We start from the raw sequence: 13754 nt of genomic DNA, 5'->3' as shown, positions 1-13754 counted from the left end.
GTGCTCACGTTGGTTCTTTTCTTTTGTTGCCAGTCAGCGTACCGGGATCCTCAACGTTGCCACCAGCCTGAATTCTTATCCCCAATGACACAGAGCTGGCCGTGCATCCACGAATCTGAGACCAGCGCCAACTCAGCCTTATTTCAAGGGGATAAGATTGGAGGAAGATTGGGAAGGGATGCAGGACCACTTAAAAGTCCCACATGACATAGAAGAAATGGGCTGGTAAGAGGAAATGTGTGATGCCAGTGGCTTGGATACATCTCCAGAGGCTGGCACGCTTTCCCATCCTAACTGGGCTATGGAGAAGGGAGCTTACTTGGCTGTGGTGGGTAGGGAGGGCGGTGGAGGTGTTGGACCTGCAGCTTTCTACTGTGGCAGTCAAGACCAGTGTCTTGACAGAGGTCTTGCAGCCTGGTGTCTCACCATGGAACTCTTGCTGACATTTATTGAGGCCTTAACTGGTGTTCCTCTGGGGACCTGGTCCGAACCCAGGACAAGGGCTCCTCTGAATAGGACAGTCGCCCGCCACCACCACCACAACCACCACCACCACCACCACCACCGCCCTGCACTGGCCTACCCAGCCTTCCTCACCTCACACCCAACCCCTGAGAGCTTGGTGATCCAAGCCTCTAATTCCCATGGCACATTCCCTTTCGCACCCCCGGGTAGGGAATCCAAGAGGCTGGATAGCTTTGGAGAGTAAAAAATGACTTCCACTTGCCTAGCATTGCACTCCGTAAACACTGCATGCCTATTGGGCCGTTACTCCCATTCCCTGTGGGAGATGGTTGTGCAAATGCTTCCACAAGTCCCTGAGGAGGCATTTGGAGTCCTCTTACAACCTGTTGTAGACAGGAGGGATGTAGCAAAGTCTACAATCTGGTGTGGCCTTAACATGACAGACTTGCTGGACAGAGCGATTACCTCAACGGGGGCTGTTAGACGCCATGCCAGGCTGAGAATGTGTGGATTCTGAGGGGATATCCAAGCAAACCTGATGGCCATGCCCTTGAATGGCTCTGGTCTCTTCAGAGATAGTACGGACACCGTGCTAGAGAGCCTTAAGGAGTCGCAGGCTACGGCCAAGTCCTCAGGCTTTTCAGTATCATCCCATCTTTCATAGCCACAATAGCCCTATTAAAGGGCTATTGTGGCTATGAAAGGACTACCAACCGTGTCAGTCCTACCCTAGCCAGAGGACCAAGCAAGTTCCGCAATCTCTGCATGCCCGTGGGTGTGGTTCGGCCCGACCCCATGGGTCGGGCAGTCGGAAGTCCAGTCAAGCCACAATCTCCTCCCCCAACACCACTCCCTCCCCCTCCCACTCCACCTCCAAACCTTCCTAGTTGGATCCGCCCAGATCATGGGCATCCAGTTGGGTGGCAGAATACGCCATCGCCTACACCACTGGCGGTAAATCACCTTGGACAGAAGGCTTTTGCAAATAGTCCGGTGCGGTTACTCCCTCCCCTTTGAGACTACCCTTCCTTCCATGCCTCTAGTATATGATCAGCTGACGGAGGATAACCTTGCTTTGCTTCAAGAGGAAGTCAAGACTCTTGGCCGAAGGACCAATTGAGAGGGTTCCCAGGCCAGAATAGGCTGTGGTTGCTATTCCTGCTATTTACTGGTCCCCAAGAATGACTGAGGCCTTTGTCCTATTCTGTACTTCAGATCCCACGACTTCCTCAAAGAGACGTTCAAGATGCTCACTCTTGTTCAGGTACTGTCTGTCCTAGACCTGGGAGACAGGATGGTAGTATTGAACTTGCAGGATACCTGTTTCCATATCCCTGTCCTGATTGCCCATCGCTGCTACCTGCGGTTTATGGTGGGCCATGAGTATTTTCAGTATACGTTGCTCCCCTTTGGCCTCACCAGTGCCCCTCGGATGTTCACAAAGTTGATGGGGGTGGTTGCAGCTCATCTTCACCGATCAGGGGTTCCAGTATTTCCCGATCGCAAGGACTGCCCCTCCGAGTGGCAAGTCAAGGTTTTCAGCCTCTATCCTGGATTTTGGTGAGAATGACTGAGGCTGCTCGGCCTCATGGCCGCCTGCATCCTGCTGGTGACTAATGCCAGAGGGCACATTCGGGCTCTGCAGTGGGACCTGAAGTTCCAGTGGGTTCAGCATCAGGGAAATCTTACTGACCTGGTCCAGATTACGGGGAGGAACTGTGAAAGATCTTCAGTGGTGGTTGACAAACCACAATTTGGTTATAGGCACACCCCTGTTCCTTCTCCAACCAGATTTCACAGTAGTGACGGAGGACTTCATATCAACTTGTTGGAGCTCCATGTGATTCGACTAGCACTTAAAGCCTTCTTACCATCCCTCAAGAGGAGGCTCATTCAGGTGTTGATGAACAACACCACCGCTATGTGGTACTACAACAAACCCGGTGGGGTCGTGGACCCTCTGTCAAGAGGCCCTGCACCTTTGGACTTGGCTAGAACAACAGGGCATAATCCTGGTGGTTCAACACCTGGCCATTTCCCTGAACACCAGGGCGGATGGCCTATTAGATCATAGGTGGTGTCTCCATCCGGAGACGGCACGATGACTCTTTCTTTGGTGTTGAGAGACTTGCTTAGATCTGTTCGCCTCCACAGGGTACAAGCAATATCAGCAGTTTTGCGTGTTGGAGTTTCCAAGGCGGCTCTCGCTCGGTGACACTTATCGTCCACCCATCCTCCCCGTACTACAGATCAGTTCTTCATGTGTGTCAGGCCTGTTCCCCTTCAGGGCCCTAGTTGTTTAAACACATCACTGTCTGTTAACGTCATGGCTCCGCACTTCTGGAGTGGAAAGCCGTTAAAAGTACTGAAGCCAGTGCGCCAAGCTGTCTCCTAAATAGACAACACAGACTTAACGGCAACAGACTCAACGCCATATGACTTTACGCGGATTTGACCAATGCCACCTATCGGCATACAGGATTACTGCTAAGAAAAATCTTCCTGATCCAGACTGACGTTTGGAAGTTCACAGGTAAGGAATCTGTGGCTAGATAATGTCTCTACTAGATAAGGCATTAACAAAGGTAAGTAGCTTTTCCTTCAGTACAAGACAATGTAACATCAAACTTTGTCTTCATCCTTTTGAAGTAAGGTACTGTAATATAAGGAAACTGACCAAGGCCCATTTCACCACTGTAAATTATGATTATGCAGAATGTGGGTATTAAGGATGCCAACTCTTGGTTACAGTTGGTACAATAGGTAACTTTTTAAGGTTCCTGTCACATCCCTTATCCCAGAAATCATGGCTCATTCAGATGAATGCAATGCTCACACCTTTACAATTATGTACTTTTCAAAAGGTTAACATAAGATTATTTCAGATGGATACTTCTATCTGTAGATTCCTCACCTGTTGAATCATACGAGGCGTCCGACACAATCTGGATACTTCAAAGCTCAGTGATCCCAATAGGGAGCACAAGCTTCAAATCAGCCTGGAAGGAATGACCAGTGACCTCACAAAGCCATCTAGTAGCCACCCTAGCACAACAATGTCAATTCCGTTTTCCTGTGCCTTCATTATATATCCAGTGCTTGCTCTCTTTTCCAGAGGTTTCACATTTTTACTCAAGTTGAACTACTAAAGTGGAGTGCTCACAATATCTTCACCAAAGTGTTCAGGCTTCAAGCCTTGTGTGGGACTGTGAGGGACAGATTTCCATCAATGACCCCCCACTCAGTCTGTCTCTGGTGCTTGGGATCAGTCCATGACTCTAAATTATTTGAGTCATGTCTAAGCATGAACCCAAAGACAATAAAGCGACAGAAATCAAACTTGTTCATGGCACTAGCCTGCAATGAAAAAAGAGGCAGATGTTGATCCCAGCACCACTTGAGATTTACATCCTCTCACTCCTTGGGCAAGAGTAAAAAGTACTCATCAAAAGGTAAGGCACTTAGACACCATCGGATCGGACTTGCCCCTTCACCTTCCTTTGACTCCCCCGCCCCCAGGGCCGCACTCGCACCTGGCACTCGAACCCATTCTGCCAGAGAATTCCCTGGTAATGTTTCTGCCCTACTCTGACTCTCCTACTCCAGAATCTGATCCAGTGCTGACGGCGCGGCTGGCTTCATCCCCAAAGCTGCTGCCTCTCCAACTGTCCTCTACTTCGAGTGTGGCAAATTCAACATCACTGGTGCAATTTTGGATCCCCCCTTGTGTCCGACCCAGTGCCAGAACACAGGTAGAGGAGAGCGGTCCAAAGGCTCTCGGAGAAAGAATCGTACTGACACACAATGGCCCTATCATATGGCCAAACAATCCAGAAGCTCTTCTGCTCCGATTCCGATCCCTCAATCTATATGGGACTGGACCAAGGTCCTCAAGTCAAATGGTAGACTTCACAGCCATCACCTCGGCCAGGGCGTGAACCCTTCACCTGAGGTGGAGATTTAGTTCTCTTTGGGTCCCCCACATCCTGAAAGCAAATACTTCAAAACGGTGGTGAAGAAGGCAGCAGGGATCTTGGAGTTATAACTCTACTCCATTGTCATTAACTCTAATGAGCTTGCTGACATCCTTCTGGCTTTAGCCCAAACCTCGTAACCTTACCTGCCCTTATTGGAGCCTATACTTGCAGCATTGGATGAAACTGCTTCTATGCTGGCAGTGGATGAACTGGTAAAAAGGCTCTTTTGTCCTGCCCCTGGGGCCCTCCCTTCATTGCCTTCCCTCCCTCCCTCCCTCCCTCTCTTCCTTTACCTCCTTTCCCCTCACCCATGTCTGTAGAGCTTGGTCATACTACCTACATGCTCTTCAAGACTGGTATCAGAACTTTTCTGACAAGCCCTTTGGACAGAGAATCTAAATACCTAGAAGTTTGTGCCAGGAAAGTTTTCCCTTCCGGAAGTATGGTGTTAAAATCTTTAAAGGCGCCTTTCCTCTTGGCAAGATATGCTCATGCTGTATGTGACATGAGGACTGTTGGTTCCTCATGTCCCGTATAACCTTCAGGCTAATTTTTCTGAGGTCATTAAGAATGAATGAAATCAGGCCTGGACATTTCAGTAGCTTGCGCTAAGGAAATCCTCTGTTTTGATGCACCATCGTGGTTGACTTTGACGTTAGGGTTTGGCACAAATGTGTAAGCCACTCTAATGGACCTTCAATTTGATAGCGCCCACCTGTTTAGGGATAAAGGTGATTCTTGCCTGTAGAAGTTTAAGGCTTTTAAAACTATGGCTGGTTCCCTAGGTCTCCAACAACAGCCTCAGCAGGACTACATGCAATTTGACTGCTTACAGGGCGTCTCAAGGAGCTTCAACGTTTGGCAGCGGCAAGCCGCTCAACTACAGTCACAATAGCCCCAAAAAACTTTGGTCAGGCAGTGTAGTGCAGAGCCAGAGGTGTGTGCCGATGAACCCAGCATTCTTGTCTTTCTATATCTCCTCTTCCCCTGAACCACAAGGCAAGGAGGACTATGCTTCTCTTACCAGCACACCAGGAGCCAGTAGGAGGCCAGGTTTCTACCACCTGGAAGGCAATTACTTGAGACCTTTGGGTCCTACAATGAACAGAAAGGTGGTAAACCCTCCCCTTCCTAGAGGCTCCTCTCCTGCCGTCTCCCCCATCTGATAACCATCTTCCCATTTTTCAGCAGGTGTTGGTATAGGACATTGGACAAGCATTGTATTCGTGATGCCACCTTGTTGCCCAGAAGGACGACAGTCAGCGTCCAATCCTACACATCATATTCCTGAACTGTTACCACCGGAAGGATAAGTTCAAGATGCTAATCCTAGCTCAGTTCCCCTTGACATTGGAACCAGGAGAATGGTTGGTGTCACTCAGAACGCAGGACACATACTTTCACTTTCAGATCCTGTGGTTGCATCAGAAGTATCTTTGTTTCGTGATGGGCTCCACCCATTACCATTTCACCATACTCCCATTCAGCTTGACTTCAGCACCTCGGGTTTTCACCAAGGTGGTGGTAGCACATCTCAGAAGGTTGGGGATTCTGGTTTTCAAGTACTTGGAAGACTTGCTGGTCAAGGCTGAGTTGCTAGAGGTGGTGATTAACTGTCTGCTTTTAACTGCAGCTTTGCTGTTTGTTTTGAGATTTTTTAATTAACATGCAAATATCGAACCCTTGAACCATCCCATTGTCTCCTGTTTATAGGGGTGCTTCTGGACACTGCCCTTCTCTATGCTTTAGCTTCTCAGAGGATACAAGACTTGGATCCGGAAAATGGCTTCATCCTTGCTGGAAGGTGCATGAGTTCCAATCCTGGTGATGTTACTCCTGCTAGACTTGCTGACTTTCTATATTGTCCTGGTTACTTATGCATGTTGACATAAGGACTAGTGGTGCCTCTGCAGGCAGTGGTGTTAAGTTTTGGGAGACAAAGGTCCGAAGCGTAACCAAAATACTAGAAAAATGTTATATAGACCACAATAGGCTACTATATATTTATCTCCCTTATCCAGCCAGACAGGGAATTTATTAATCAAATAAATAGATTCTGGTTCTAGATACATTCATGCAACAAACATTTCATTGCAGTAAGGCACAATCCTGTGCCGTACCGGAGAAAGATGAGAGAGAGGATAGGAAAGAAAGGGTGTTTCAGGCAAAGGGCAAGAGCAGACAGGGTATTGTTTCAAATCAAAAATTAGCAGTATATCCTTGAGTAGTACATACAGATATAGATATACATTCATTAGACGTATGTCTACTCAGAGGAGTCGACGTTTCGATCCTGTGCTCAAATTATAAAGGGATCATCTTCAGGACTTAAATAAATGTTTTGCCTGGTTTAAAAATTACATTAGCCTGTTGGGGAGGAAACAGGGGAAAGAAAAGAAATAAAAGAATTGTCAATTTAAATGACACTGGAGAGCAGTCAGCTTAACCATTTGCAGCACTGTAGACATAAAACTCGGAAACGCAGTGGATAGTCTGTGCTGGTGAACGTGAACATTAGACAGGGTGCTTAGTGCATTAATGGTAACCATATATAACGTTGTGGACATAATCATCGGAATCTCAGTGATGGGAATGTGTATGTAGAAACGGGCCTTGAATACGAAGTTTGGTGCACTGATAGGGACTACAAGACTCACTCGTTCATCTGTGTTTGTGGTGAGGAGAGCAAGGCGCACTTATACTTCCATGTGGGTTATCAGTTGAGACTGAAGTGGCATGTAGCAGCCAAGTCATGACTTGTCAACAAGGACAGACTAGGTGTAGCGTAGTGCCTCGCTGAGGCTATGGGGTTCAGGCAATTGCATACCTCTGTTGGAGGAGAGGAGGATGAAGTTCTCCGCATAAGCGCGGGATAGGGAGCGCCAGCGTTCCGGGGGCTCGATGGCCGCAGCTGTAAATGAAGAGGGGGGTGGGGGGTTAGGCTTCCGCACTGGATACAGTGGTGGAGGAGTGAGTTTGGGGAGATTTGGGACATAACTTGGGATCGGCCGAATCCGATTCATCAAGGGCGTCTCAATGGGGTGGGAGTCGGCGTGCGCCGGTTGCCATCCGAGGTTTCAGAGAGCAATTGCTCCTGTATCTGGTAAGCTCCCGAATCACTGGTCCTCAAACCGGTTTTCCAAACCGTATCTAGATATAAGTACTGTCCCATTTCCTTTTTAGCGGATTGCTGATTCAATCGACCGCAACTTAGCGGCGGCCATCGAGCCGTTCCCCAATCTTCAAGTGCTTAATCACTTCGAGAACATCGTTATGGTTCCCAAACCTTAAAACAAGGGTATGTAACAATTTTAACTGAACCCTCCACCCATACCCTCGCACGCATGACCTCTAACCAGTTTAACTTTTCGGATTTTAGATTTCTAGTGTGCCCAGTACCGGCCCCACCAATTGCTCTCTGAAACCTCGGATGGCAACCGGCGCCTAAGCAGTCATTTGTTTATACTGCGTTTTTGCGCTGTTCTGGTTTTTAAATTGAAAGAGGCTTACAGCCATTAAAGTTTCTTTACTGTGAGTTCTCTATTCCTTTTTAACTTCACCTTTCCCTACACTTTCACCCTTTGCACTGCATTTTGTCCTATTTGGTGATCCCACGCATGGTCAGCAAGAGATTGTGGGCTTGACCCCAGTCCTGCCAGGCGGTCCTGGAAGTAGTCTCACTGATCTAGAGACACCCCAGCCCAGCCCTGTGGATGACCAGATGAGAAAATAAGATCACCAACAAGATTTTGAAGGTAATCCATCTCTGGATCTTGGGTCTCAACTACCTTTGCTGGTGGTCACATGCGTTGGATTATTAAACTTTATAAAAAGACCATTTTGCTATTCCAACCAGTACTTTGCTGACTTAATACTCTGTATGGTCTTTTGAATGTATCTAGAACCAGAATCTGTTTATTTGATTAATAAATTCCCTGTTAGGCTGGATAAAGGAGATGAATATATAGTAGCCTATTGTGGTCTACATAACATTTTTCTAGTATTTTGGTTACGCTTCGGACTTTTGTCTCCCAAAACTTAACTGATACCCATGGTCCATAGCTACCCGCTGGGTTCCCCTTGTTCCTTCAAATAATCCGCAGGCAGTGGTTTCACCATGGTGGAATATTTGTCGGACCCCTCATGGTGGTCATCCGGGACGCTGTGGAGGATGTAATCTAGCAGGGGAAGGTGGAGAACCTTCTCTAAGGGAAGTCTTTCTAGCCCTCTTTAGCTACGGCCACAGAAGTAATAGATACCTCCACCCCAGGGTGTGGATCCCATTTGAAGGGGTTGGAGATCAGGGACCTCCGGATGTCAACCTGGCAATTTAGCTGGCATTTAAAGCCTTGCTCTTCTCTGTTCACTATTGATTTGCCCAGATTTTGTTGGACAATACAACCACAAAGTGGTATACAAACAAACAGGGGGAGTAGGTCCTCAATTACTTTGTCACTAGGCATTTAGGCTATGGTCCTAGCCACAGCATCAAGGATTTGGTTGTCTGACAATCACCTGTCAGGATAGCTAGCAGCCTAAGTCAGTGTTATCGTACGGAATACGAGTGGAGTCTTCTACCAGAGGTATTCCTTGATATGTGTGCCCTGTTGGGCACTACTTAGGTGAAGCCCTGCAGTATCGGTTGTTGGGAGCCTCGGGCGACGTTTCAGTTGAGGTGTTAGTTTCAGCTGCACTATGCCCCCCTAAAAAAAACAAAAATAACATGACTTTGATTCTTCATGTTCTGAAAGAGGGCTTATCGCATTCATATTGCCCTGGACTGGCAAAGAAGGGTGTGATATGCAGACCTTCTACTCTTCTTCCTGTGTCCCTCACTTCAGCTACCTCCCATGGCGGATTTTCTCGCCCAATCGGAGGGGATGATTCTGCACACCAATCTGAAGAACCTTCACTTCCATGCCTGGGGACTAAGCAGGAACACCAAAGCTTCTTTCAGCTGCTGTTGGCGGTGGTGGATATAATCTTATCAGCTTGTTGACCCTCCACAAAATCTGTATACTCTGGGAGATGGAAGAGCTTTGTCTCGTGGTGTGTGGAAAACAACTTAGATCCCAGACTGCCAGAGGTTCTCCAGGTTCCCCTCGCTGTAGCTCAGAGAGGTTATGTGTTGAGGCGATGTCACTGGGTATTTGGCAGCGTTGTCAGTATTCCTCTTTCTCCCAGACCAGCTTTCTCCATTCAAGCCTCTTATTGTGATGGTGTTCCTTCAAGAGTTTACCAAGTTTTTATCCCCAAACTATTTTTGATATGCACGTTTGGGACCTGACCCTTCTTCTCACCTTTTATATGGTGTCTTCCTTTGACCCCCTTAACAGTTGCCTGTCTTTTTAGTTGCTATTACTTTGGCAAGTCTGGTCAGTGGGTTGTATGCTCTAATTGCCTGTCTGCTGATATCACCCTTTTTCCCCTGTCAGCTTTCATTGTGAAACACAGCTACTTTCCTTAAAATAAAAAAAAATGGTCACTCCCTTTCACTTGACTCATCCATTGTCCTTTCATCATTCTGGTCCCTGCCCCAACCCACGAACGAAGGAGGTTGACCGACTGCATCACCTAGAACCTAGGCGGGCAGTTAGTTTCTTTCTTAATTGGCTACTTTGGCAGTAGGATAGTAAGGTCCAAGCACACCAGAACGCTATCCCACTGGATCATTCTCTGTAGCAAAATGTTTTCTGCCCTTGCTAAAAAGGAACTGCCTGAGGGAATCTGAGCACAGTTCACCAGGGCCAAGCCATTGTCTTTGGGTCTTGCAATTCAGAGATGTGTAGAGCAGCAACATGGGTGTCCTTGTACACCTTCACAAAACACTACTGTTTGGACTCGAAGGTGCACTTCTCCTGATTTGTGCTTCAAGATTTCCTTAGCTTACTACTCTCCGATCCAACTACACAGATATGGGCTCAGACCACACGACAAATGTTACAGATGTGACGCTGACCACGCCCACTTTTTACATATAGCATGGGCATGCCCGCAGGTAAACAAGTACTGGCAAGAGATAATGACTGCACTTTCACAGATGATAGCAGAACAGGTGCCAAATGTTCCTAGAGTATGCCTGTTAGGGATGCATAAATCCAAACCACAAAGAGAAGGAAATGTCTTGTGGTGTCCCTGTTGCTAGCGAAACGAAGGGTAACTATCAGGTGGGGTAGCAAGCGTCCCCCAAGATTCAAGGACTGGCTGGTGGACATGTCCTATTGTAGAGAAACTATGGATGTCTATGCTGAGGAGTTGCCGCAAGCTTTGAGACCTAAAGACTTCTGGGAACCGCTAAAGCAATATCTTTTAAGCATTAGACCTGGGGACTGACGCAAAGAAATAATAAATGGTGTTGGTTGAGGGGGACTGACCAGGAGGAGTGCCTCCGAGGGGAGTACAAAATGTACAATATATATGTTGCACTGATCTGTGTCTAGGTATGCAAGTTAAGCGTAATTAGGTACGATAGGATGTCTATAGCATAGAGAAACCTAATGTACATTACTATTAAACATTCCACCACTGTAAGTCCCTATATGTCCACTGAGAAATTCCTGATGTTAAGTGTACGGTTTACTTATCTGTTTATGTACCATACGATGTAACTATTTGAAATACCACTGTGAGCTGACATGTCAACTGGACGAAATATATAAATTTATTTAAAAAAAAAAAAAGATTTCCTTAGCTGACCATCATTAGCTCGCTTTCTGGGAATAGATTTGCTTGGTAATCTTTTCAGCAGGTGAGGAATCTGCAGCTAGAAGTATCCATCAGAAGAAAAAGTTACTTCCCTTCAGTAACTATCTTTCCAATGTCACTAAATCTACCTGCAGATTCCTCACTTGCCTCACCCACCTTCCCCTGTCTGATGGATTGATGGATGTTCAGGAAAAGAATGAATAAGGTTCCAGTTAGAATTTGGCATTCCTCTGTATCTAATTGATTTTGCTTCCTCTGTTTGCCTTAAAGACACAAAAAATGGATGGAAACTAAGGTTGTTGTGCTGGGTTGGGTACTATATGGCTTTGGTGAAGTCACTGGGCATCACTTCTGATTCCTATATGAAGCCAGTGCCCCCTGCCGGTGCCATAGATCTCTAAAGTTTCCAGATGCAGCCTGGTGTCTGCGATTATTCAATAGGTGAGGAACCTGTAAGTAGACCTATTATCCATCTGAAAGATTGTTACAAAAGGTAAGTAGCAGTTTCTTTTGTAATTGTAATGTAGGTTGAATCGTTCATTAAGCTATTTGCTTATTTGTTGATTCTCTTTTGACTCATAATTAGGTATCCAGCCTGTGCCTCTACAAACAATTACCAATGAAAATCCAGCAGGACCAAGTCTGGGAACCATTCCGCAAGCACGATTTATGTTAGTAATGCTGAACATGTTGACCTTGCAGCACGGAGCCAACAGCTTGAACCTGCTCCTCAACTCTGGCATGCTGGCCTTAACTCAGACAACTCTTCGATTGATTGGTAACTGGAACCTGTTTGCAAGTCTTAGTATGAAAGTAAATCGCAAATGAGATATGTAAGACTATATTCCCAGATTTTGTATTGAGAGTTGTGGGTGCAAAGCCTACAATTTGAAAAACTGAAGGCTTGGTTTGTACAATGGGTACTAAAGAGCACATTGTGAGTCCTAGTGATTCTGCAGGAAGAAGGGACATCCTCAGAGACTCTGGTATCCATTTGCTAATTGGAAGCTGTCCATAGTGAAGCGTTTCCAGTTTGTGAATGTCATGTGCCTGCGTCTGGGAGGGTAGAACACAACATAGTTCCCCAGTTTTCTCTTCACATTATACCTGATTTTTTCAACAGCTTTAATGTTCTGAATGTGAATGCAGGAATTGATGAATGATGTCCCTCAAAGGCCTCCTCATTTCGTTCACAATGATTTGTAAATCAGATGTATGCCTTGGTATTAATGTTGTAGAAGTTCTGTGAATCCTAACAGAATGCCATTTTTGAGTTGTGATAGATGGGTACATCTGTCACTGCACAAAAATAATTTTTTCAAGCTTTGCAAGTGATGCACAAAATTGCTTTTGCAGTGCAACTGAAGCTGGTACCTTGTGCTCTATAGTTCGTTTTCTGAACACATAGCTGGCTTTGATAGTATATGACCTTGTAAGCTTGTCGCTTGGTGTGACACCTTTAATATGAATCTGTTGCTGCCCAAACTGTTGGATATGCTGTTAGTTTTCTTTGTCGCCCTACAAAGTCTTGCAGTGGGCACTGTTAAATGTTAGTTGATTGCCCTTCCAGCCATTTTGTGTGCACCACACCAACCGTCCTTGTTCAAATCATCTGTTGTAACTTCATATGCTTTCTCGTAAACCAGTCATGATGCAATGTGGGATCTTATGTGCACCCCTTTGAACTGATGCACAGCTACCATCTCCTGACTCTGATGGTCTTTCTTGTCACAATAACTGCAGCCCATCCTATGGGTAAACTTCAAACTCTTTCATTCTTGCCACCCAACACCAGCTTCTTTCATGACATTTTGGTAATGCGCACTAGAGTAGTGATTCTACCAAAGGTTGTGACTCACTTTCACCTTGGACAGCCAATCACACTCCCAACCTTCTTTTCCCTGCCTCAACCCTTGAAGGAGGAGGAGAGACTATTTTTTTCTATCCCAGAAGAGAGTTGAGCTTTTACACTGACCGTACCAAAGATCAACGTTCTCTGCAGCAAAGAAGGAAATGCAGAAGAAAACTCTGTCCAGGTAGATAGTCCTCTGCATTAAGATCTGCTATACACTGGCCAAGAAGTAGCCTCCAGAAGTACTGAGGGCTATTCCACCAGATCAAGGCTGCAAACACACTCTAGTTCAAAAGTGCTTTTCCCACTGTGTGTTCTTATTCTTAGAAATTCTACAAACCTCCACATCTGAACAGGCTGGTTCAAGAAGTTGTCTGCACCAAAGTATGCATTGAAGGAAGTATTCAAAGCTCAAAAGATTTAAGGGATAATGTTACTTTGTGGTGGGAAGGAAGAGGCCAAATGGAGGTTGCAGACTCCTGGGTTTGGAACTTGGCTAAAAGAAAAATGTTGTATGTTAGCTTGTTGTCAGACGTTTGCAGCTACACAAAGGTAACGTGAAATTTCTCCTTTGGCATTTAGAATGTGCAGTGCATACTTGCATATTCCCATCACCAAGGAATGGCATACGTCCTTGATATTTGTGGTAAACACATGAAACTCCCTTGATTCTTCACTTTAGCTCGATTAGCTCTGTACCACTCCTCTGATTGAAAATCTGTGTCACAACTAGATCATATGAAAAAGGTGAAAAT

At 46.1% G+C, this 13754-nt stretch overlaps 1 protein-coding gene across 5 annotated transcripts in view; it reads left to right on the top strand.

The window, feature by feature from the left end:
- Positions 1 to 13754, top strand: part of HERC2 (HECT and RLD domain containing E3 ubiquitin protein ligase 2) — a 1676463-nt gene that overhangs the window by 456733 nt on the left and 1205976 nt on the right. For all 5 annotated transcript variants that reach the window (XM_086934186.1, XM_086934185.1, XM_086934187.1 and 2 more), the window contains exon 35: positions 11734 to 11925. In XM_086934186.1, the coding sequence (XP_086790312.1) occupies positions 11734 to 11925 (192 nt within the window). The remainder of the gene's footprint in view (positions 1 to 11733; positions 11926 to 13754) is intronic.

This window comes from Lissotriton vulgaris, chromosome 8 (genome assembly GCF_964263255.1).
Source record: "Lissotriton vulgaris chromosome 8, aLisVul1.2, whole genome shotgun sequence".
Lineage (NCBI taxonomy): Eukaryota > Metazoa > Chordata > Amphibia > Caudata > Salamandridae > Lissotriton > Lissotriton vulgaris.
The sequence above is the reverse complement of the archived record's forward strand: the minus strand, read 5'-3'. Positions and strand labels throughout refer to the sequence as shown.